The sequence below is a fragment of the Polyodon spathula genome, chromosome 17 (assembly GCF_017654505.1).
Source record: "Polyodon spathula isolate WHYD16114869_AA chromosome 17, ASM1765450v1, whole genome shotgun sequence".
Classification (NCBI taxonomy): Eukaryota; Metazoa; Chordata; class Actinopteri; order Acipenseriformes; family Polyodontidae; genus Polyodon; species Polyodon spathula.
In genome coordinates, this window is record NC_054550.1 from 25,928,602 (window position 1) to 25,953,389 (window position 24,788).

The window sequence follows — 24,788 nt, forward strand, 5'->3', positions numbered from 1 at the left end:
TTAACTGAATATACATTTTGGGTATTCCCACTGCACACACAAGAGGCGATATTGTCATAGTGCACATATACATACAGTCATTACTGTTAGGTGATGTGCCAAACCTGGCCATTTGAGATAACTGCGGTCTTGTACTATACAGTATACAGACGATATTGCAACATGAAAAGCAAGGTACTTTCACGTTATGTTCAGTTTTGATGTGAAATGTTTGAATATTCTTAGATTTTCGAATAATCTGTTCAAAAGAAGTCAATGGAGAATCGCCATCCATCGACACACTTCTGATAAAAAAAAATCTATTTATTTTCGAGGTCAATGATCGCTAAAGTTCAACTGTGCATGGTTTAAATAAATGTATATATTATGCTCATGTTCACAGATACCTGATATGTAGTTCATTTTCAATTTACAGTACTTAATATTTTGGTCTAAAATGAACTGCAACTTCATGTGACTGAATTTGCTGGACTGATGTTACACTGTAATGTTATGTCTGTACACACACACACACACACACACACACACACACACACACATATATATATATATATATATATATATATATATATATATATATATATATATAGTTTTTATATATAAAGTTTTCATTTATATGACTGTATAATTATACTGACTTAATGTTGGATTGATGTTATATTTAAATGTATTAAAAACCACGTACGTTGCCTTGGTTAAAGCTGTTTGCCAAATAACTATAACATTGTGTTCCATTTCCAATGCATATTACGCATGATCTTACTCTTCTATTGAAATATGCTATACTTTAAAATAATGCTTTATATATTTATGTATGTATTTATTTATTTGGTGTTTTACATTTCTTTCTCTTTTTCCTTAATCTCTAACACGCGAAATTAAGAAGTGATGTTGCTTATGAATTATGTGTAAGGTAATGAAACATGTTACTTTTTGGAAACATATTTGTATTCCTCTATAGAATAATAACCTATATTAGCAGTTAATTATTGGTGCTCGTGCCTGTAAATAAACGTTAATCGTGAAGGCAGCGTTGAAATAATCAGTAGGCTATACACAAGCAACATTATCAAAAACGATTTGTCTGACAAGGTAAGAGTCATAATGATGATGACAAGAAGGAGAACTAGCATATTTTCATTTAATACAGTAAGTGGAAAATTAGATTAACATTGCTTAATCGGATAACGATACAGTACCGTGACAGCCTGGGCTTGTATTTAATGATCAAAAAACACACACGCTGTGTTAATCGATATTTTCATGTAATATTGGTCGTTTGAGTGTATTACTGTTATAAATTAAAGTTTAAACAACAACTAAACACCTATTTTCTATCTTATCTTCTAGCTGTTGCCACACAGGGAATGTACTTCCTTACCTAGGCAATACGGTCGCCCCATGCACATGCTGCAGCTAAGACGTTTGCATAGACGTGTCCTATCTAAGCCTTCTGGTACACATTATTGCAACAGGAAAAGCGAGGCGCTGTTTCTTTAACGTTGAGAGTCCCCAAGCCGCCACCTAGGGGTGCTGTGTTGAACTGAGGTGGTTTTGTTTTCTCATTTTAGCAAGAGGAGAGCTCGTATCTTTATAGGCTGATGTGTGCAAATCCAGACACATAGCATGCTATGGCTGATCCGGCTGCACATTGCCTTCACTAAAAAATGAACAGAATTGAAACGGGGAGGGTGTGTCAGGGGGCATATTTGCAATAAACCTGGTTGAAAACACGAGATCACAAACAGTCTTAAGGAGTGCGGAGAACGTTCTAGATATTTCGATCAAGGCAGAGGGAATGGAGATCTGATCAAAGAATGCAAAACCGGGTACGTTGTTTTTTGAGTTGTTTTTGTAAGCCTCACTTTTGTGCACAGGGAGAATCTGATTTCGATTTCCACTAAATGCAGTAAAGTTTTTGAATTTGTACTCTGCAGCTTTCTTTCTTAAATCCCCCCCCAGCAAAAAACAAACAAAAACAAAAACAAAAAAACGTTTAGAGAGAGGGTTGATTTAAAATAAATTAAAAAAAAAAAAAACAAAACAAAACAAAACAAAAAACAGGGCGAGGGACTACTGGTTTTCTACTCATGTATAAGTTAAGAGCCACTTGTAAATTGTGGAAATAAACAGCTTCCAGAATAGAATACGAACGCCTACATTAATTGCAGCCAGTTTGTATCTACTGGTGGATGCAGAGAACGAATTATCGTATTGTGTTGCTGCATTTCAGTAGTTGTACACCGTGACATAGTTTCACTTTACATACATATCCGCTTTTTGATATTAACACGTTTTCTGCTCTCCCTAGGTTTAAGAAGAGAGTCGGATTCATGTTTATTTCGGGTCCCATTTAAAGTATTTGTCACATCTGGATTTGACTGATACAGTAACTCAAGATGCAGACCTTCTTTAAAGGTAGAAGAGTTGGATACTGGCTGAGCGAAAAGAAGATCAAGAAGCTCAATTTTCAGGCCTTTGCAGAGATGTGCAGGTAACGTTCTTGCATTGCTTAATTATTTATACCGTATTTTTTGTGACGGTGAAAACAGCTTAAAACACGCAAAGCTACAAAACATTTAGCTGTTCTGTTGTTGTTGATGAAGTAAAGAAACACTATGCACTAGGCTTGGTGGTGCGTTCATTGATAGAGTAGTATAGTAATGTTACAATTCGCTAATGACGATACATTTCTGAGAACGATCCACATCGGTGGCATCAGTCATATTTCTCCTGTTAATAATATTAACGCAAAATACTACTGAAATACTGCAGTATTTTGGGTGCTGAAACTTTTTACTGTAGTTCAGGTGCAACCACTATTTTTATGTTTCCCATTTCATAACAACTGGGGCATGTCTATTTTGAACTATTAGTTTCTGTTTTCTAGTATGACAAAGAGAAAAGGGAAGTTAACTATGTTAAATATAACAATATGTTAATAGGTATAAGCTCGCTATAACATACTGCGCAACATATTAAAACCTCAACACAAACACTACTGGGGTTGAGAGAAAAAAAAAAACTCATCTGCATTACACATTTTGTGTACAGCTCTTGCTATAGTTAACTGCTTCCTTAATTTGTTATGCAAATAACGTGAGTGACGTCGGGTATGCTGTAAAAAAACACATACTTTTTTTTACAACTGAGCACCGATTTAGTAGGTGTTCAGTTGGCAGGTGTTTCCCTGAAGTAGTTGAAGGAGATAATCATAGAGGAGAATGTTCAATTCAAGTTGTTTTGTCCTGGCTTCCCATGACTATGGCAAGTGTCACCCACAAATGATTTTAATCAGCTTTCGTTTTGAGTCTTTGTATCCTTTAGTTTAATGGCAGTTAATGATTAAACAGGTGCTTATCATACGTTGCCATCCTCTGTACAATATACATGTATTGTGTTTACAGGCCAGCCTCAAAAGCTAACATTTGCATGCTTGGATAACACAGAAAAAGCTGTTAGACAGTTATTTTTTTCTGCATGTTTCAGAGTTGAGAACAATGTGTCAAATTCACATCTCCATTCATTTTCCATTTGAGGTGAAATTCTAAACCTTATGACTAAACTTTCACTTTAGTGCACCTCAAATGTACTGAAGTGGTAACAGAACAAACTGAAAACATGCAGATCTCATTTTTATAGTTTTCGAATTATAACCTTTGTAATTCCCTTAAAATAAGGGATAGACACTTGATTTGGCATAGAACTCCCTTGTGTTATAGTAGTGCTCACTCCTGGGTAGTACAAAATAAAATGGTTAAATTCCATAACAGTAAATTAACAGTATTTAAACAGTCTTTGGCAAGATATCCATCACGTGGGATAGTGTTTTAATGTAGGCAAACAACTGTATCAATCAAAGAAATCTGATTCTCGATAAAGCAAACACAGTTCCAACACCATGTTGTGAGTTTAGCCTGCAGTATTTAATTGTACTTTTTAAAAATGTTGTAAACCGGAAAAGCTTTTAGCACATTGAGGTTTATCCCATGATAGTCCCAAAACAATCTAATAGTGCTCTTATGGCTGGTTTCAGAGACCTATATTAGCACTTTTTAGCACTAGTAGAAGACCATGTATGGAATTAAAATGAATGGACTATAGAATAGTCGTTTTTTTGTAACAATTTAATTGGCTTAAAAGTGTGAGATTTCGAGTAAATATATGAAGAAAAAAGGCAGTGTATATTTTAGCACTACTTCACGACCATGTACGGAATTAAAACAAATTGACTAAAAAACAGTAGATGTTTTGTAACAATTTAATTGTTTTAAAAGCAAACAAGATTATCCGTACACTTATATTCACAGAAAATAAATATAAAAAGAGAATTTCGACAAAAGCTGCTGCGAAGCATTGTGGTTGAAAGTGAAAACGTTACCCAACGTAACGTTTTTTTTCCCCCCAGAATGCAGAAATGCAGAAACATGAATCTGTTAACGTTTCTCTTGTGAGACTGGGTTGAGCCTCCATGTTGTCTACCACCATCTCCCAGTGTTTCTGGAACGCACCAACTCCTGTTTGTACAGTGGCATTTTCCTCTGTGTAACCGAGTCCTTTTTTATTCAGTGTAATATGAATAATGTATGATAGTTGTACTATGAAAAGCCTGAGCATGACTAAAGTACAGTACTAGAGTATGTGATTTCTATGTTAATCGGACTTCTTTGAAAATAGTGAACAATTGTTTTTCAGAGAAAGAGGCAGAGACGCCTTTTCCATAGCAGTTTGAGCCAAGAAAGTCCACATTTTAATGTAGCCATTATTTGTCCCTGAGTTAGTCAGGCGTATTATACTGTAGAGGTCATAAGTTCAGTTGTCTATAAACTCAGTAGAGTAGTAAATGTGAAGTGGCTCATACCGTTCTACATTTGGAGTTTTGCAGTGTATTCCCACCCCTGCTGTAGTTCATCTAATAGGTTTCCCATGTATAGTATTAGAACTTTATAGAAGGAACACACACTGTGAGTGATTAATCCTGATAAAGTGCAGCATGCTGTCCACACATTTAACCTCTGCTGTGACAGTGACATGTGGATGGCTTAAGGAAAGTAGATGCTTTTAAGGAAGTGTCTGTTTCCTTAGGCCTCTTATCATTGTTAACACCTTTTTTCTTCAACTTTGTGGCACTTTTTGAACCCATTTACTGTATATTACAACCCCCAGATGAAACCTGCATCACATTTGAAATTGATGCAAATTTTGTGCCAGGGTTCAGTTCAAACACTGCACATCTCGGTATCATTAGTAAAGATCCATAGCTGCCTCCTTCAATGTCAACTCACATTTTTTTCCTTTCTGAAATCCCACAGATAGAAGGGACATGAAACATTATCATCCAAAATACTGCGTTAATAAAATGCTCAAGCAGTATTACTTGGTAACCCCTGTGAATGCTCGCCTTTTGGCTTGTGTGTAGATGCTGGCTGTCTATACATATTTCTTAGGTAATTCGTTGACAATATTGATATGTAGACAATTTAACGAAAATGAAAAAATGTTGTTGGTTTTCCAGACTAAGCGAAGCAGTTATTGCTTTGAATTCATCTGTGCATTAAACAGAACAGCGTGCAGGGGATTTGCACCTTGCACAGTGCTGTAGACTCACAAAGCAGGCTGATTGCACCAGTGTAGATTAAACACGTTATGTGGATTACATGGTAATCCTTTATAAACCTCCAGCTGACTACTGCTTCCCTACATTGAAGGCTGCTGCCTCTGGTTCGTCTAGTGATGGTATAGCTGAATTGTTGGGATCGGCTGGTTTTGTGCAGTTGTGTTGGGAAAGCAGTATACAGGGACAACATGAAAGGAAAGAGGTGCAACTTTATTAATTTGGAAGTATATGGGTCTCATGTGCAAACATGTATTTTTGTTTCAATATTGACGTCTGGACTACACTAGGTAAAAGAGAGTTCTCAGTTTGTTGTCTTCCAGGAAATGTGCTACGCTTACACTTCTTAGGTTATTTCACCTCAGCAGTGTCTTTGGGGGTCAAGCGTCATACTGTCATACTGGCTGCCAAGCAGGAGAAGCAACTGTTGGGTTACTGACAGAAAAGAAGACCCCGAAAGGGTGGGAAATTGACATGAAACTGCAAGACTACTGCTATAAAAAGCCTGCAGACAGATTTTTTTTTTTTTTTTTTAACCAAGTGTAGTACCAGATATCTTTTTAAAATGAAAATTCATGCTCGCTTAAACAGATTTAATTGAAATCTGCAGAACACCATTCAGTCATGTGACGCAAATGGATATGCATAGGCTGAAAAATGTATGGCATTATTTTGTTATCTACAATTACTTTAATCATTTTGTGGTTGGAGTGTACTACTGCATGTAGTACAGTATGTGTTTTATACAGATGTTTTTTGGATTTTAAACTGTATTATTGTATTTCCTTGATTAGGGAATGAGAAATGCTTGTTTATGTTAATGATGAGTGTAAATGAGGGGAGATTTGTATGTCTGTTTGTTACCTCTGATGAAGACCGTTTGACTGTCGAAACGTTAGGTTGTTTTTCAGCTATTTCTTTTTAATTCCTTTTATGTCCGTGAACCAAATAAAATATAAAAAAAAGTTGTGTAAAGTTCAGCTGTTGTTTGTGGTTTGTGAATGGGAAAGTGCAGTGTTTTTTTTTTTTTTCTGCTAGCTATCTGCAGTAGTGAAGTGTCACCATTCAGGATACCTCCAAATGTACTTCTTTTTTTTTTTCTCTCTCTTTTGAAATTATTTCCCAGCTTACGACACAGGCCAGGCCTTGTGAAGGCTGTGCTGTCAGCCTGAGTGCTTTTACGAAAACACTTGTAAACGTAGCCCCCACTAAAATCCTCCACTGAATCTGAACAATTCGATTCCCTCTTGCACTGTATTAAAAAGATGCATACAGCCCATATATATATATATATATATATATATATATATATATATATATATATATATATATATATATATAATGTGTGTGTGTGTGTATATATTATTGTTTTAACTTTTTTTTAATTCTGAACGCCCCTGCCAAACTTCGGTCTATGCAGCAAAACATGTATTCTCTCAATGTCTTTGTTAACTGTGCTATTATTTCAGAATATTACTGATAGTTTAAACACTTTTGAAGATAATTAAACTCCTTTTTTAAATTTGTTTTTTTTATTCAAAACCCAATAAAGCCTTGTCTTTTAACTTCTGCTATGGACAGTGGAATACTTTTTATTTATTTAAGTGAAATATCAGCAGTATCTACAGTAAATATGTAACGGTGTGTGTTACATATTTCAGGTATTTTACTTGGCTAATTTAGTTTGTTTTGCAAGTACCTGGCACATATTCTATAGTGCAGTAAACAGCATTTTTCCTTTGCTGCCAGTCGGTTTATCAAGGTGGGCAAGTCAGCATATCTGACTTTGGTAGTGTGCTGATAGCAAGCTCTCTGTTTACGCGTTTCCACGACTGCACCATGCTGTTTCACTGGTGATGACTGCAGTGGGAAAGATTTCCAGACCATCTTCTCTGTAGGGTTATGGAGTCTGTTTCACTAAAGAATGGTCACTTGTCCCTTCAATGCAGTGAATCGGTGGGACCCCACAGTTTCCCAAACACAGATGTTTTTATTTTCTGTCCAATTCCTAAATTGTCATTTGGATTCCCTGTTTAAAATACAGGTGCGATTGTATAAAGTACAGAAAGAGTGCTTCTGCTCATATGTAATTACAGGATAACAAGCAGATTCCCTCTGTGATTGCATTAAGGCAGCCCTGCATTGTCTTAAGTTGCTGTTTGATAATTTGCCAATGAAAGGCATAGGGGCTCAAGTATTTCTCATGCCAAGTTTCATGGGTGATTATACTGATTACAACCACCCACTTTTAATATCTATTGTATGCAGCCAGCCTGCCACAGATACTGAGTCCACCCTTTGTGTGGAGACTGCAATGTGTGAAGTGCCTGGCTGTTCTCCTTGATTCTCAGCTGTCTTTACTGATCTGTAAAGCGTCACAAGGAGAACTTTCAAATGTGCAACAGGCAGGTTGTAGCCTGTGTTGTCCTGTTTTGAGCTTGCTCTTCTTTCTTCAAATATTGAAGACTAGATTTCCATGTTGACCACATTACTTTAAGTGTCTAGTACAGCGGACTTCTTTTGTATGTAGAATTGCTTTGAAAGAGATTGCTGTCTGTAATGGTTTTAAATAGTGGTGGATCTTACTTCCACCGTCAAAATGTATACATCCTTTTGTTTTTGTGGACATGCTTTGTATTTGTACTGTATGTGGTTATGTTAACAAGAGGGTGTATATCAGGTTTTAGATCGTCGTTATTGAGTGAAAGAATGTGGAGTTACTTTACTTCAGTTTGCATTTGAAGCTTCTTTTCGGCCGTAGGCCATAAGGCGTGATCATTTTTGAGTTAACCAAATACTTATTCCAAAATATAACGTGAAATACAGATTTTTTTTCCTGTTGTCAGATTGAAAACCAAAGCAGCGATTTTAGAATAGAGTAGATTTTAATGACATAGCAGAAGATTATACATCTGTATTCTACAGCTATGGCCAAAAGTTTTGCATCACCCTATAGAATTAACACATTTTGCTTCATAAACCTACTGAATGATGTTATTTTAACATATTGAATTACATACCGCTTTGTAGTTTACCCTATACTTCATGAAAAACTGCCAGGAATTAAAAAATATAACTTGAAATACTGTACTACTATTGTGGGTTCCGGTCGAATGTTAAATAAAATAACTATGTTCATACTTCTGTAGCTGTAGGTTGCCTTTTTGTTTCCAAGGCCCCCCACCAATCCACCAGTCCAGTACATTTACATCACAGCAGAACTAACAGGTGTGAATTGACTTTTGTCCACCCAGGTTAGGATTTTTAGATTTGCAGAAATCAATCCAGCTCTCTGTGTTACATTAAAGACAGCGAGGGGCGGGCGTTTAACCTGTACAGTGTGCATTACAGCGCAGTCTAGGGCCAAGTGGAAATGTAAGGAAGGGGTATAAAAGGAATATTATTGATAAATGGATGATTTGTTCATCCATCACTTTGTTTTCTGTTGATTTGAAATTAGTTATAAACACAACAGTGGAGTGGATTCATTTTCGTCTCCTTTTCTGGTTGGTGTACAGTGCACAATGTATTTGTGGGCGTTGATGGTGATTTCATGTAATTGGCTGTCATCTCAGTGTTCTTTTTACTACTGTTTGACGCATGTTGTATTTTTTGTTCCTACCCCACTGATTCCTGTTTTTCCCAACAATGATTAAGTAAATACCTGGTAATAGTGGGAGATCATTGAACACAAGGGGAAGAAAGAAAGTGTTGCTACAGGACAAGGGTGCTTAATGATTAACATGGGAAATTATGCAGTATTCATAATGCTGACAAAATTGGTTTGCAATGTGTGGTAGTTCTGTCAATGCTGGTAATTGCTTAATTAAAATGCACATATACATCAGTTAAATACATTCGTGGGCCTTTTTAATGCAGTGAAATTGCAGTGCAAAAAAGCTCAAGGGGTAGTGACTGCACAGAAGTTGGTGTGACAGGCAGTGTTGATTGATACACTGTCGATATGGTTTCTGCTCCCAGTCGGTGAGATGAGATGAGGTTAAAAGCTCTAACAACTAAGAGTAAACTGGTTAAGACTCTCGCTTGTGGAGTGCGGACTCGCCAGTTCGCACCCAGACCTCCCTGTGACATTGGCACATCACACTGTGGCTGTGAAATGTCTTACATGAATTATAAATTGTACTGTAAATTAATTGTTTTCAAATTCTTTGTATGACATGTAAGAAGTTTAAATGATAATTAGTGCTGGACTAGTTTGTTAAAAGGTAGAACTTGAATGAGGAGGGGGTGGGGGGGGCATGCATTCATACCAACTATAAATCACATTTACATTCAAAAACTGGTGGACTAGTAGAACTATAGCTATAAATACCTTTGGACATTCATTACAATGCTTAACACAAGTCTGTAGAACAATAATATGTGCTGTGCAATATAACAGAAGTCTAGCACACCCTTCAACACATTAAGTGGAAAGTGGTGAAGAAGAGAGAGCAAGGAAAATGAAAATATAGATGGTAAGTATACATATTTTGACACACAGAAAGAGTAAAGATTAGGGGCCCAGTTTAGCAACAAGTGCAGTAACACAATTGCACATATTGTGAAATTTTAATAGAACAAACGTAATGGCCTAAAAATTATTCTGGGCATATTTCTTTGCTAGTCTTGTTGTTAAAACATGCCTTGTTGCTGAACAGTGACCTAAATCTGTAATATATACAGTACATAAGAACAAGAGACACATTCCTTGTTTTGTAAATCCTCAGGGAAGTATCTGCACTCAAGTTTTAGGCTGAGGGTGTTCCAAACACTGTGTAGGGCTTACTTTAGAGCAAACTCAAATGTAGTCCTGTGACAAAGTGGCTGAGTGGAAACAGGTACAAAGACTGATGCATTATGGTAATGAACAAACAGAGGCTTGTAATCCTGTTTGGAAATGTTTCTTTTTATTTTTGTATCCCGGTATCTGGTGACCAGTAACAATAATAATAATAAACAATAAGGGGTTTGCAGACCCAAACAGTAAAAATAAACAACACGTATCCGTCCCACAATGATACATACACGGTCACCAGTCCTGGGTGAGTGCAGTAGTGCTCATGCTGGGTGATACACGTAGAAAACAGAAAGTACTGATTAGAAAAACCTCAAAATGGAGCGAGATAACCAGTGGAGTACCGCAGGGATCAGTATTAGTTCCTCTGCTGTTCCTAATCTACATTAATGACTTACAGTAGATTCAGGTAAGCAAACTTGTTAAATTTACAGATACAAAAATAGGAGGAGTGGCAAACACTATTGCAGCAGCAAAAGTCATTCAAAATGATTGACTTCATTCAGCATTCAGAACTGGGCAGACACATGGCAAATGACATTTAATAGAGAAAAGTGTAAGATACTGCACGCAGGCAATAAAAATGTGCATTATAAATATCATATGGGAGATATTGAAATTGAAGAAGGAATCTGAAAAAGAGTTTATGTTGACTCAGAAATGTCTTCATCTAGACAATGTGGGGAAGCTATAGAAAAGGCCAATGGATATATAGTGAAAAGTATTGAATTTAAGTCAAGGGAAGTAATGTTAAAACTGCATGCATTAGTAAGACCTCATCTAGAATATTGTGTTCAGTTCTGGTATCGTGCTACAAAAAGGATATTGCTGCTCTAGAAAGAGTGCAAAGAAGAGCGACCAGAATTATTCCGGGTTTAAATTAAAAGGCATGTCATATGCAGACAGGCTTAAAGAATTGAATCTATTCCGTCTTGAACAAAGAAGACTACGCGGCGACCTGATTCAAGCATTCACAATTCTAAAAGGTGCTAACAATGTCGACCAAACGGACTTTTTTGACTTGAAAAAAGATGAGGACCAGGGGTCACAAATGGAGATTAGATAACAGGGCATTCAGAACAGAAAATAGGAGGCACTTTTTTACACAAAGAATTGTGTGGGTCTGGAACCAACTCCCCAGTAATGTTACTGAAGCTGACACCCTGGGATCCTTCAAGAAGCTGCTGATTCTGGGATCAATAAGCTACTAACAACCAAACGAGCAAGATGGGCTGAATGACTTCCTCTCGTTTGTAATGTGTTCTGTAAATCATTGTTCAAATCATTAAGGGATATTCAGAGGTGTATTTTAAGTGTAAATGAATCCCAAAGCCATGCATTGAGAGAGTGCCACTCCAGAGACATTTTTAATTACAGAGTGACATTACGATACAGAATTTGTGGATTTACAATGCTTAATATAAACGTCTCAATATTCTTCAATTCTTTGGAGTAGTAAAAGAGACTAACTGTTAAAGTCTATTTCAGTGACAGGGCATTCCTCCAACCTTACACTTCTAGGATCAGATTCTGGCTTAGGTCACAAGTGAAAGAGTTTGATTGTCTCAGAACAACCAATCTGGCTGATCTTGACAGATGCCTGGTAAGCAGATGCAGATATTCATGTGCTAAGAAGTAGGCCAGTAACTCTGTAGATCATTACGGGGAATGGGCTTTCCTGTAAATCCTATTTGGTCTTGTAAATGTTATTTGGTCTTGTAAATTTATTTTGGATCTTGTAAGTGTATCTTGCTTTCAAGTGCTCTAGAATGTTTTGAAAACAGGGAAAGAAGTTGAGCAACACTATAGTTTCTGGAATAAAGTGTTCAATAAATGTTTCTAAAATGCTCTTTTTTAAATTAAAGACCATTTTGATTAATTAAATCGTCTGTACTCCATTAATCCCTTTTCAACCGATTGAGTGGGTTTAATCAACATTTAAGTTTTTATTTTTTTATTTTTCCTATGTTTGTTCTGTTGCTAGAAAGACACTATAGGTATATTGCTAATGAGCACACACACAAACATTTAAAAAAGTGTGGGAAAAGCTGATCTTCTATTGGTTACAAAGAAACTGGCTGCCAAGAGAGCCTCTGGCAACACAGACTAATCTTTTAAATTTAAGATATTAAGTTTTTTGTAAACTAAGAAATAAGTGATGCTGCTGCATGAACCTGCCATTTAAATGCAGCAGTCTAGGAAAGTTACACCAATAAAATGCCATAGCCAACTTTATGGTCAAGCATGTACAGGACTTGTTGGGATGTTTAAAAAAAAAAAAAAAAAAAAAAAAAAAAGTAAAGATTTTGTTTTTCTTTAGATTTTTAGTGTTGCTAACCTAGTTTACTATTTACCGTATTAACATTTTCTATTTTAGATTTAAATGCAGTATTCCAAACTGTTTTCCAAACTGAATTGAAAGGAACATTTCCTTAGAGTATTAGGTCCTATACGTTTGGTGAGGTGAGGTGGGGTCATTTTGAAGAATTTTGGTGAACCTGTCAAGCTACAAGGCTTGACTCGCCCCTGTTAATCACTAATTGATTTATTGTGTTCACCTGCTAAGTAAAACCCAAATCCTACAAGTTATATTCTACTTTTTTTGTGTGTTTTTTGTGCAACGGGGAGGGGGCAAGTAGATTTTTCTAGCGTTTTTGTCCCTTGGACAACCAGTTTTTTTTTTTTCAAATATTGCACACCCCTGGTCCTTAAAGAGTACATTCCTTTAAAATAGTTTTGTGAACAGGGCCTAATGTGTTTTATTTATTAATGTGTTTATTTATTTTAAAAAATAAATAAAAGCAGATAAACCCAAGGCAAATGTTCATATACCTAATTAAGGTTTTCTTTAGCGTAAAAAGCTTCTATTTAAAATCCAATGTGCTTGTAACTATGTGTCAGTGAAGTGGCGTTGTTCTTTACATTAACAACAATGAAGTATGCTTGTAACTAACTGTTGACATTCTGTAACTAAGTCCTGTATGAATGGACACAGAACAATGCCCTGTTGGAGCAGCTGTTCGGTTACAGTGTTGTGTAACCAAGGAAACAGATTTTTAAAAAAAAACAAAAAAAAAAACAAACAATGTGCTTTTACAGTACCATTGTGTCATCCAGCCATGGTAGGCTGGTTTTGTCTATACACTGAAAAGTGTTGCGAAAAGAACTGCCTGAAACATAACAGGCTCATTTCCCCAAGCCTTCAGATATATTTCTTCTTGTGTGTGTGTGGTCTTCTAATATAAAAGTGCAGCTATTAAAGGTGGTGCTTTTGATTTAGAATTCAGAAACACTTTGAGAAGTTTCTTCCATTTTAACCCATTGTGCAATTAGTACATTTTAGTTCTCTTAAGCTTATATCTTTGTGTCACCCATAACCTAAGTCACTCAAACTTAAGGCCTTTAGTACACACAAATAAGGTAAGTTTATAAAAAAAAAAAAGGGCAGGTTTTATAGTTCTAATACAGGAGTTATTACTGTAGTGGTATTTACTGATGGGGTGGTGTGTGTAATATTAACCAGGAGTTTTTTCTTAAGTATTTGTTTTGTAGGACTGGTCACAGAATAATTACAGTAATACTTTCTGCTGCTAACAACTGCATTTGAGTCTGCTTTTCCTTACTGTAAAATACATAAGAGACTTTATTTATTTTTTTGGGGGGGGGGGGGGGGGGGGGGGGGGGGGGGGGGGGGGGTGACGAGATTTTAATTATTTCCTTTGTTTTTTTCCCCCACAGGAAAAAGAGGAATAGAAGTGGTGCAGGTGAGTCTTCCATATTTAATTTATTATGAATTATGGAAAAACCTTTTTGAGTGGGATTCCATAGTCAAAAAAAAAGAAAAAAAAAAATATATATATATATATATATATATATATATATATATATATATATATATATATATATATTCAACGGTTTCAGCTTTGCCTTTTACAATTCACTTCTCTAGACACCCACATCGCTGTTGGTGTACCCCAAATTCTGTGTTGTAATTTCTTACTCTCATCTTTGATCACTGAAATATTTCTCTGGTATTGGTGACTGAATAGTTAACTTTACTGTGCATTCTTGATTCATTTTAAGTTTTAATGTTTAAATTAGTTTGTTATATCAGTAAGTGCATTCTCACCCACACACTGCAGGCTTACTGTAGGAGAGCTGTGATTGATGAGTACACCTGAATCTCATACTTATTAGTCCTACATTTACTTCCTCTACTATGTGTGTAAATATCTAATTCAATGGAATTCTTACTACGATGCATTGCTTGTGCCAAGGCTGTGTCCAGGTTAGCCATGTAAATACTCTATATACAGAAGTAGAGCCTTTCAAAAGGCAAATCATAAAGTACTAATTAATATCTTCGTTGTGTTTGCATTGCTAGTTTGAAATTAATATTAGGCACTTAAAGGGGTATTTTAATTCACAATCTGGTACCCCATTAACACTAACATTCTCTGGATATTAAAATAAAACATTTCAGGAGACTCTGTCAGTTCCAGGTTGATAGACATTTTAGACTGTTATTTAAACCACGGATTAAGGATTTGCTCTAAAAATAGTACTGCTTCAGAATAAATGTCATTTCTTGTGGATATAGTAAAGGAATTATATATTTTCTGTTCGTTTCACTCCTCAGTTGAAATGGCCTTTTATACTGTAGGAATGCATATTCAGTATTATAGGTCTGTTTTTTTTTTTTTTTTTTTTTTTTTTTTTTGTATGAAGGCAAAGTGGAATGGTAAGCTTTCACCTTGTTCAATATTGTTCACTGAAACCAACTCTACTTGATTCCCCAGTTTTATTTAAGGTGTCCCTGTCTCTTATATAAAATAGTGTGTTCTTTTGAGGTATGTTGGGTGAAAATGGCCAGATGCACAATACCATACTTGCAAACAACAACATTTGGAATCCAGACAGTGTATCCTTACACAATACAAGCACATAAATGGCTTTATGAACAGTATGTAACGTCTGCCTAGAATAAGCACATATGCTTGTATGCACATCTATTTTAGTTAAAAATGAATTAAAAATCTATTAGAAATTGACCTATATGTCTTTAAATGTCTTAATGCGATTGTACTATAAGTTAAAGTACCGTGCTCTTTTGCAGTTTTATAAATCTTGGGCAACATGTCTGGTATCGTCAGGCATATGAGTGCTTGCATGTAGACATAAGCACAGGGGCTAGTACATGAAAACAGTGAATACCCAAGTGTATAACATTCTCAAGTTGATTTCAGCTAATTGGAACAGAGCTAGCCATTCAAGTGATATGCAGCAACACCACAAATCCTGGCCAAGCTATGCTGTACTGCTACAGTAAATGTGTAATTGTGGCCATGTAGTTACAGTATATGTAAACCCAAGATGAAACTTGCAGCACAATTGAATTAGACAGAACCTCTGTACCATGGTTTGGTTCAAGCACAGCACATCTTGGTTTTGGTACTAAAGTTTCATACTCGCCATGGCGCCACCTCCTTCAGCTCAAGTATGCTACAGTACCAGAGGCTGATGAACTCTAAACATCTGTCCTTTCTATAACCTGAATGAACTGTAAACTGAATGCTGTGGTCCCCTCTGAGCCTACTTGCGTCATTATGCATGACATGGAATCTTTTGCATCATAGGATTTCCCATTCTGAGCACTCAGACTAGAAATAGAATACTATCTGCTTAGGGATTGCTTTGGGTTAAGGAAAAGGACCTCCAGGATTGTTTTCTCACTGGGAATATATGAGAACCAGAGCTTGTCATGACAACCATGTATTGATGGAACAGCGGTGTGTGAACTTGGTTTGGGGTTTCTGATTGTAGGCGTGTCCATTGAGTTTTGGTGTCCTTTAATGATTGAAGCAGTATACATGGAGTCTATTGTTTACAGCAAGGAATAATGTGAGGGAAGGTCCTTGAACGCGTTATTGCTTTTCAGCTAATGGTATTGCGTATGTGACTGTGGAGAGGAATTCACATGACCTTTTTGTTTCCTCATTCCACCTTAACATACCCAAACCTGGCATTTTAATGTTACCCTAGTCCACTAATCTGTACCATGTTCTGAGATCAGTGGTATGATTTATGTTGTAGTACTAGGTATTTCATTGTAAGTTAATAGTTATGTTCTAAGTCTAGTTTTGCTAGACATCTGTGTTATGGTCATGGTTCGGTTGTAGCCAAGGGGGATAAGGTTCTCCCAGTGAGCATAAAAAGAGGCTTCTGTAATTTTAGTACAGAATGAAAAGTTTACAGAGGAAAGCGACTCCATCATTTACATCTTAATAAATGTAATCTTTCTACGTTAGGCAAGGCCTGCAGCCTTTACAGATGCACAGTTGTGTTGTCTTTTTTTATTTTTTATTAGCCTTATACCAAACAAATCTAGCACGAAATACAGTCTGCAGTTTAACTGCAGTGTAATGAATACATGTGTTTTTTACAGCAGTCATTTTGAAGAAAGAAGGATAAAGGTAGTTGATTTAGCTGCAGTGACTGAGTATGTTATGTTGCTAATTGAGTTTAGATCTGAGCTAAAAAAAAAAAACATGTAACCAGTAACATGGGCACTCAAAAGATAGATACATATGGCAGTGTTCATAAAATATTAACATGCTTGTAAATACATGAGTAAGCAATACATTTCTGCCCGCTTTATACATTTAGTACTGTATGCTCACATACAGTACATAAGCAGCCTGACTTGCAGTTAACTTGAACATGTGTTTTGGTGCCCTGAGAAATTGACTTAATTGTCCTCCATTCCATGGTAGTTGGATACATTCCTTCATTTATGGCATCTTTAAAATTGCATCCTGCTTTTCATTCTGGGGGGTGGGGGCGGCAGTTGGGAAGCATTTTATTTAACTAACTTCACATATTGTACAATAATAGCAAAATAAATATGGATGGGTTAACTTACTACTGTAAAAAATGAACAACTCCAAGTGTTGGCCATCACCTTAACAGGGATGGAAATAAGCCTCCATTGCATAGCAGTTTGATCCATTCCTGGTTTTTAAAATGAGTTTAATAAGACACACTGAGCTTGTTTCCTATACACTGTGGCTAATCAATCTTGCACCAAAACCTGGAATGGGTGACACTGCAATGCAGTAAGAGTCTTACTTCCATCCCTGTCTTAGTATACACTCTTCAGGAAACCAGTATGCAAATCATGTTTTGAAATGCATTGTGTTTTAAACAGAGCAATTAATAAAAGCTGTTGGATCCATGTTTTTTTTTTTTTTTTTTTTTCATAAAAAAGATATTCTGAAATACTTTATCATTGACATCGAGTAAGAACTTTTTAATTATCAGTATAGAGCAACCGAGTCCCCTGCTTCAAGGGATCCATGCGGCTGGTACTCTGAGACCCAATGTCGCACAACCCCACAGAGTTGGTGGCTGAGCTGAGATACAATGCTATCTGTGGTTATTGGTTCCAACATAGCAAGCAGGGACAGCCCATTTTTGGGCTGGGAAAGTTTAGTGTGTCTCTTTTAAAATGGTCCTATATGGCAAGAAAAAGTAGATAAATGGCAGGTCTTGTCTAGCCTTTTTATTTATTAATAACTGTTTCCATAGTAAATCTTAGTAAAGAATTGCCCCAGCAGCAACTGTTCATGGTGCTTTATCAATTCTGTTTATGGGGTTTCCGTGGAAACGTCAGAGTACATACTTGCAGCTTTGCAACACTGTGGAGGGCAGAGAAAAGCTAAAGTATTTCCTAGTATTTCTTTAGCAGATGCCCGTATTATGGCTCTTGGCCATTTTCTGTTAATTTTAATGAAAAATGTGACCTCTCAGCTCTTGTTTATAAAATGGATTAGAGTACTATGACTTACTTTAGATGTTTTGCTACTACAATACAGTATATCCTGTACATGGAGTATAGTACAGAATGTGTTTCAGATCAAAAGGTGCCACATTCTAGTCTTTTACAAAGTTTTTAGATCTAAAAAAAACACACGTACTGACAGCAACAATAGCCATTTCTATCCCATTTTTGTTATGTTTTTGTCCTTTGTTTATTTTGTCTGTGTCTTAACCCAGATGCCTCCCATTATTGTTCTGAGAATGTTAATAAATGTCTTGAGAGGACAATATTAATATTTTATCATCTGTGAAAATGTGTTTACCTGTAATCTGTTCCCTATTATTATTAGGTGATACTGCAGTTCTCTTTTCTGGTGAAACTTCCTCCGAAATGATTTTCACTTCCATGTAACTAGCATTGAAAAGGTACTAATCATGTTATGGAAATCTCAAAAATCCTGGTTAAAAGTGTTAGTGGGTGGACAACACCGGGGTTGAACTGTACCAGTCTGCTTTCATTTAATATTTAATGAGACTGATCTGGCTTTAATATTTCATGAGGCGAGATACCTATTGCAAATATTTAATGAGAATTTCCTGTATGATGTCACTGTAACAAGGATATTCCTGAGTGCCTCAGCAATGTCAGCTCAATGCAATCCAGCTGACTTTGCTTAGGTAAATCTCTATCCTGTGACTGAACACGACGCAACAGATTGTACAGGATGATAATTGATTAAAAGTAATCGCATGCCTCTGTGCTCGTTGATTTGTAAAAGGTTTCTGTTGTCCCTCCTGGAGTTCATTCGTAGTGTTTCACAGGTTGAACAGGACCTTACGAACAACATACCTGAGGCTGTGTTTGCCTATGAAGAGCAACGATTGTGACAAAGACATTGACGTTGTGTGTTTTTACATTTTTTAAATCCTGTCCTTGCCTTTTTGCGATTGTTAACAATAGGCCAGGGTGGATGGTGTTTACCTGTCATACCAAAACTATCTTGACCCACCCAACACTTGGTACACTGACATAGTCTACGATTCTGTTGATGAAGTTTGTTTATGATTTATTGTCTTAATTAAAATTTAACAATCTAATTTATAATTTTACTAAAGAAAAATAACCCAGGAAGAAAAGAATACGTTGTGTAGACCTTACTTTACCGCAGTGAATCAACTACAAAACAAAGGATGCCAAATAGCAGTTCAAGTTAAATGTTGTTTTGTTTATTCCATAAATAAATGGTACATAAAGTGTACACCTTATTTTATTTATTTTTTTAACTTTTTTTTTTTCATTCCTTGTCATTGCCGTTTCTTCACAGACACATTTTCATACAGTAGTAACATCAGGTTTACTTGTGCCTTTATGTAGCTGAACAACCAAACTTTTTTTTTTAAATTTAACTTAAACACTTCAAATAAAACAAATGTGGAAACGGCATTCTGAAGGGGAAGAAAAACTCACCGTTTTGGTTCTCGTTTATTACATTCCACGTGATAAAGTCGAACAGTAAATATATAATATATAAAAAGTTGGGCACTGTTTAAGCGAGGCATTGCAGAAAGACGTGCTTGCCTTTTTTCAGTCCCGTGAGATTCTGAAAGCAGCACAACACATTTTTGACCCAGATGGCTTTCCATAGAGATCTCTATGCGTTTCCGTGCATAATCTGATTTGTTTACTTTTTTCTGCCTGAAACTTTTAAATAGAGGCTCAAGAGCTGCTATGTTTTATCTATCTATCTATCTATCTATCTATCTATCTATCTATCTATCTATATATGTGTGTGTGTGTGTGTGTGTGTACAGTGTCTAATGTCTAGATACTGTAAATGTTAATTTTTTGGGGAAAAATCTTAAAAAAAACCCCACTGCATTCACATTTTATAGCCTTAAATATTTATCTCCTCTACCTTGTGTCCCCAAACCTCTCTGAATACTACCAGTGTAAGGCAACAGAAGGGTTTGCTGTTAATAAGGTGTTCATTCTGTCTGGGTTCAGATGGAGAAAGTTATTAATGGAGTGTCTCAAGTTATCTATTGTAAACTATATAGTTGTTTACTAGTAGTTTGAATGACTTGGGAGAACAGCACCTTGCAATTAAAATGCTTTACCATGCAGACACCTGGCTCAATGGCACTTTACAAAGTAGTCTGTGGAGCATGCTTCAGCGGGAAATTACAGTTCTAAGTTTACAATATGTTGGAGTTCATCTGGTTTGTACTCAGTTTCCATTCTATTCCTTAGACTGGTCAACACACATACTGGCTGAAGACTTTTCTTTGGAGGCTGTGAATTGATAGTGTTTTGGTGTATTTTTAAAATGTAGTTCCTGTGAATGGGAGGACCCTGTTGCTGGTTCTTGCGTTGATGTGTACCTTTGTGGAAGGAGCTAAGACGCCCGACAGGAGACATGTTTCTAGGAAACCAATTGAGCAGGAAGGCTCGCCGAGTGCTGAGCTGATCGGAAAGTCCTGATTAGCTAGGGGGCGTGCTGGGGAGCTCGTGCGCAGCTCAAAAAGCGTTTGCGCCACAACTCGAGGCTACTGTACAGCCATGGCTACACAGATAATGGCTGAGCGAAAGCTTGCTTTGTTTACGGAGCCCTTCAACTGTAAGACTATGCCTATGAAAGCGCTGCCCAGCCTGGAGACCTGGAGTCGCTGGGAGGCGGGGCTTGGGGAGCAACAGCAGTAGGTTAGTTTTATTTATTAGCGTTTCTTGCATTGCTGGTACCCTAGTGGCAGAACTTGTGTTGAATTCAATCTGTGCACATGTGCAGCGTGTCAACACCTAGTGCTTTAAACTGTTGTACTACTTTGTACATTTGACAGTGGCTTGTATGTGCCACTTTCATAAAGTTCAAACTTTAAAAAATACATAAAAGCTAGTTATGGATGGAATTTGTCATTGTGCAGGCTTGCATGACGCATTAACCTCCAGGACAACTTCACAAACACTTTCCAGACAAGCAAGATATTTGCTAGAAAACATTTCCCCCCTCCAAGACTAAAAAGACGTCAAACTCCCTGTTTATTTTTGTACCGTGGTTATACCAGTTTATTTTAAACCGAACTGTAGAGTAGATGGCAGTAGTTGATGGGAAAGCAGCCAAACTTGAATAAAATTGCACAGGGCTTATATAGAGATGTACTGTTTCTGGTATAATAGCTCAGTGGAGTCTCCTTTTAAGTTTCAGTGTAAACCGTCTCGTATCTGAAAGAACATTACGTATATAGCATTGTTATGTAGCAATACATTATAACAGTACTTGTCCACTTCCTAAAAAATGGCAAGGAATGTACACTATTGTGGTCTGTGTTTAAATGCGATCTTCAGGTAAGTAGTATTTGCAATGACGATTCCTTAAGTGTTCTTTTTCAAAGAAGAGTTAAACTATTACTTTGTGGTTACATGTTGTAACCAATAAAAAATTGCAACAATTAGTCATATTCTAGAAAATTTATGGAGTGGTAACATTTTACTAAACAAAACCACAAAAAAACAAATCTGGCTGATTCCAAGACAGCTTACTTACAAAGTCAAGATCCACAGTACATTTCCCTAAATTAGTTCCATTTTAACCAGGTGATAATTTACATTGCATAACAGGAAAACTAATTTAACAGTAATTTTGCCTCCAGTTGTGAATTGTGCTTACTGTGGTTGATTTTGGTCATGCCTCAGGCTAAGTAAAGAGCATTGGTTTTTGGTTACTGACTGTCCCACATCTGTGTTTCCTAAAATCATTTGGTTTTTATAGACTGCTGATTGGAGAGGAAGTATTTGTGAAAGAGCAACTATATATCTTAGTGGATCTAATTGAGCCTTTTAATGCCAAACATTATGCAGACCAGCTCTCAATGTACTGCTGAGTTAATTGCACGATAGAGGCCTATCTCTCTTGTATTTTTCTCCTTTTAACTTAAAGAAAGGCTTGTTTTAAAATAACAAAAGACATCGACAAACTTCTTTATTGAAACATCTGTCTCCAGTTACATTTCTGGCAAACACTTGTCATCTTGTATTTAATGTCAAATTGAAAATGTTTATGGGGAAAAAAACAGCTTTAATTCAGACAATGTCCATAAACCTTCAGTCTCTTGCTTGTTTAAAAAAAAAAAAGAGATCAGGGGCAGTGAAGCTAGTGGAATATGATCATTAGGAAAGCTTTAATACTAAAGAGACTTGACTTTATTTAATGTCGGTTGATGCTTTTGGTGGAAAAGTCAAATATTCCTGACCTCTGTATTCGATCTAACGCTTGTCAAGACTAACTTGATATCCAAGAATGTTAAATGTAAAATGATCTGTAAACACTCAATAGAGATTTAAAGTAGTAATAGAAAGCGACCATCAAAAATGAGTTGCTAACCAGACTCTGCATAACAATATGAGATGTAATGTAAAAAGGTTCCACAGACATTGTTTTTTAAATGTATTTTTTTTACTTTCCAGTTGCATTTTCTTTTGTTTCTTCTTTTACGTACCTTCTATGTGTAATCTTCACATGGGGTTAATCTGGAGGTCATGGCAGTTATACATACACATGCACATGCGTGCGCACGCACACACATGCTGGTGATGTCCCTGGTGCTGGCATGGAGGGTGTGCCAGCCTGCTCCACAGTACTCGTTTAAACCTGCCATAGCAGTGCTTACCATGCTTGTCACTAGAAATGTGTTTTTGGTTGGTCAAAGAAGACACTTTTCCATCTCGCTGAGGTTGACTTGAAAGCGATTTCAAATCAGACTTGTTCATTTCCTTCAGCAGGAGATTGAGATCGAGTGGATTTCAATTGGGACTCTGTTGCCCCAGTTAAGATATCGGCCTTGCAGAACGTGATCACTCATGATTGTTGGTGTTGAAAGTTGTCTACTGAGTGAGTGTTCATTGCGAAGAGGAAAATTAAGTTTCTGACTGCAGAAAAAATATATAGGGTAGTAGTGTAGGTTTGGGGATTCTTACTGTAGATAGGAATGATATAAAAGCATGGTAGATACAGGTGATCTTTGGCTTTTGTACAATGTCCCGTTGCAGATTAGATTCTAGATTTGTATACTGCAGGTGGATCCAGCTGCAGCCCCAGTTTGATATTGGACAGAGATGAGATTGAGTTTTAAAAATGGTGCAGGTGGTTTGTGGGACAGATTCTTTTCCTTGTTCCAGAGAATACTGAATAGCGATGAATTTCAGGGAACGGACCAGAGTGCTTCATCCTTGAGCAGATTTGGAAATACTTGGCAACAAAAAAAGATAAATTGCATCCTGCTACCTTATTGTGGATAATCTCAATATATTTTAATTTGACAGAACAACCATTGTACCAGCAGCTGTTGCTGTGCATTCTGTTAAAATATCTCTAGAAGCACAATTCATTTAGACCTGTTGTCTTAAAGTTATTTAATAAAGCCAAGATCTAGCCTTTGAAAGACAAGCTTGGGGTTCAGTGAATTGTCTGCAAGTGTGGGTGTGATTTTTAATACCTGTTTCGTTACCTGTGAAAGTGCTGTTCCAGTTCCAAATGAATTCATTATAAAACTGACAAAGCCCTTTCATGTTGATGCAAAGGAATGCTTGAAATCATTAAAAGATACAGTAGCGGACGCAATGCAACAAGTGAATGTGTCATATGAAACACCGCACCACGACAAAAAAAATAAATAAATAAATAAAGTGAAGGGCATGTATTTTTGATACATGCCCTTCACACTGCCTGCGATGTGACGGGTGACACTGAAGCGACGCGACAAAAAATAGGATTGGCAGCTAGAGAACTGACCAATGAGGAACAGCTTACCTTGCCTGCCTGGGAGTTCTCTGAAGACTACTGTAGATGTAAACCTCTACCAATGACCTCTCTAATGATACTTCCTGTATTTAATAATAGCAGACAAAATCAAATATTGTTCTTCAACGACTGAACCGCTTAACTTTCCAGCTTCCCAGAGTGTAATACTTCCCTGTTATGTTAATCTGTGTGTGCTTGGAAAGCATACAGTATATATTTTCAGACAGGCTGGAAAATAAAGCCTGCTTGTGTCGCCTGGGCAAAATTCTAAGTAATACAATGCTGATGTCAGATTTTACAGTAAATACTGTGATGCAACACCCAGTAAAGAATAACAAGACATTTACATTTATTTGTGTTTTTGTTTCTGTAAAGTACAAAGTCAGTATTTGTATTTCTCTTAGTGTGTACTATCAATTTGAATCCATACCTCCAGCAGTTTTCCCTCTGGGACTGATTCTCAGAAACAAGAAATGCTAATCCGACGATAAACTAGGACACATTAATGTAACATCAGCAAAACGTCGCTGAGAGGGGATAACTTCGAGAGTGACCTTTTCATTTACAGTACACTGTACCTATTGTTTATAAGAAAAACAACACACTGGTTTGAACAAGCCGGTTGTCCTTTTGTTTCTTGCATTGTCACTTCTGTTACTCTGTATTTTATACATTTACAATGATGTCATTATGAAATCCACAGTACAATATGTACTTTAGGTCTTGAAAAACTCCTTCCAAGATAATGAAAAAGCCAGCAGGG

At 36.6% G+C, this 24,788-nt stretch overlaps 1 protein-coding gene across 1 annotated transcript in view; it reads left to right on the forward strand.

The window, feature by feature from the left end:
- The first annotated feature begins 1,555 nt into the window (after window positions 1-1,555).
- The window catches only part of LOC121330127 (inositol-tetrakisphosphate 1-kinase-like), a 49,390-nt gene continuing 26,157 nt past the window's right edge, over window positions 1,556-24,788 (forward strand). Inside the window, exons 1-3 of the mRNA XM_041276416.1 lie at window positions 1,556-1,829; window positions 2,312-2,495; window positions 14,153-14,176. Coding sequence (XP_041132350.1) covers window positions 2,400-2,495; window positions 14,153-14,176 — 120 coding nt within the window. The 5' untranslated portion in view covers window positions 1,556-1,829; window positions 2,312-2,399. The remainder of the gene's footprint in view (window positions 1,830-2,311; window positions 2,496-14,152; window positions 14,177-24,788) is intronic.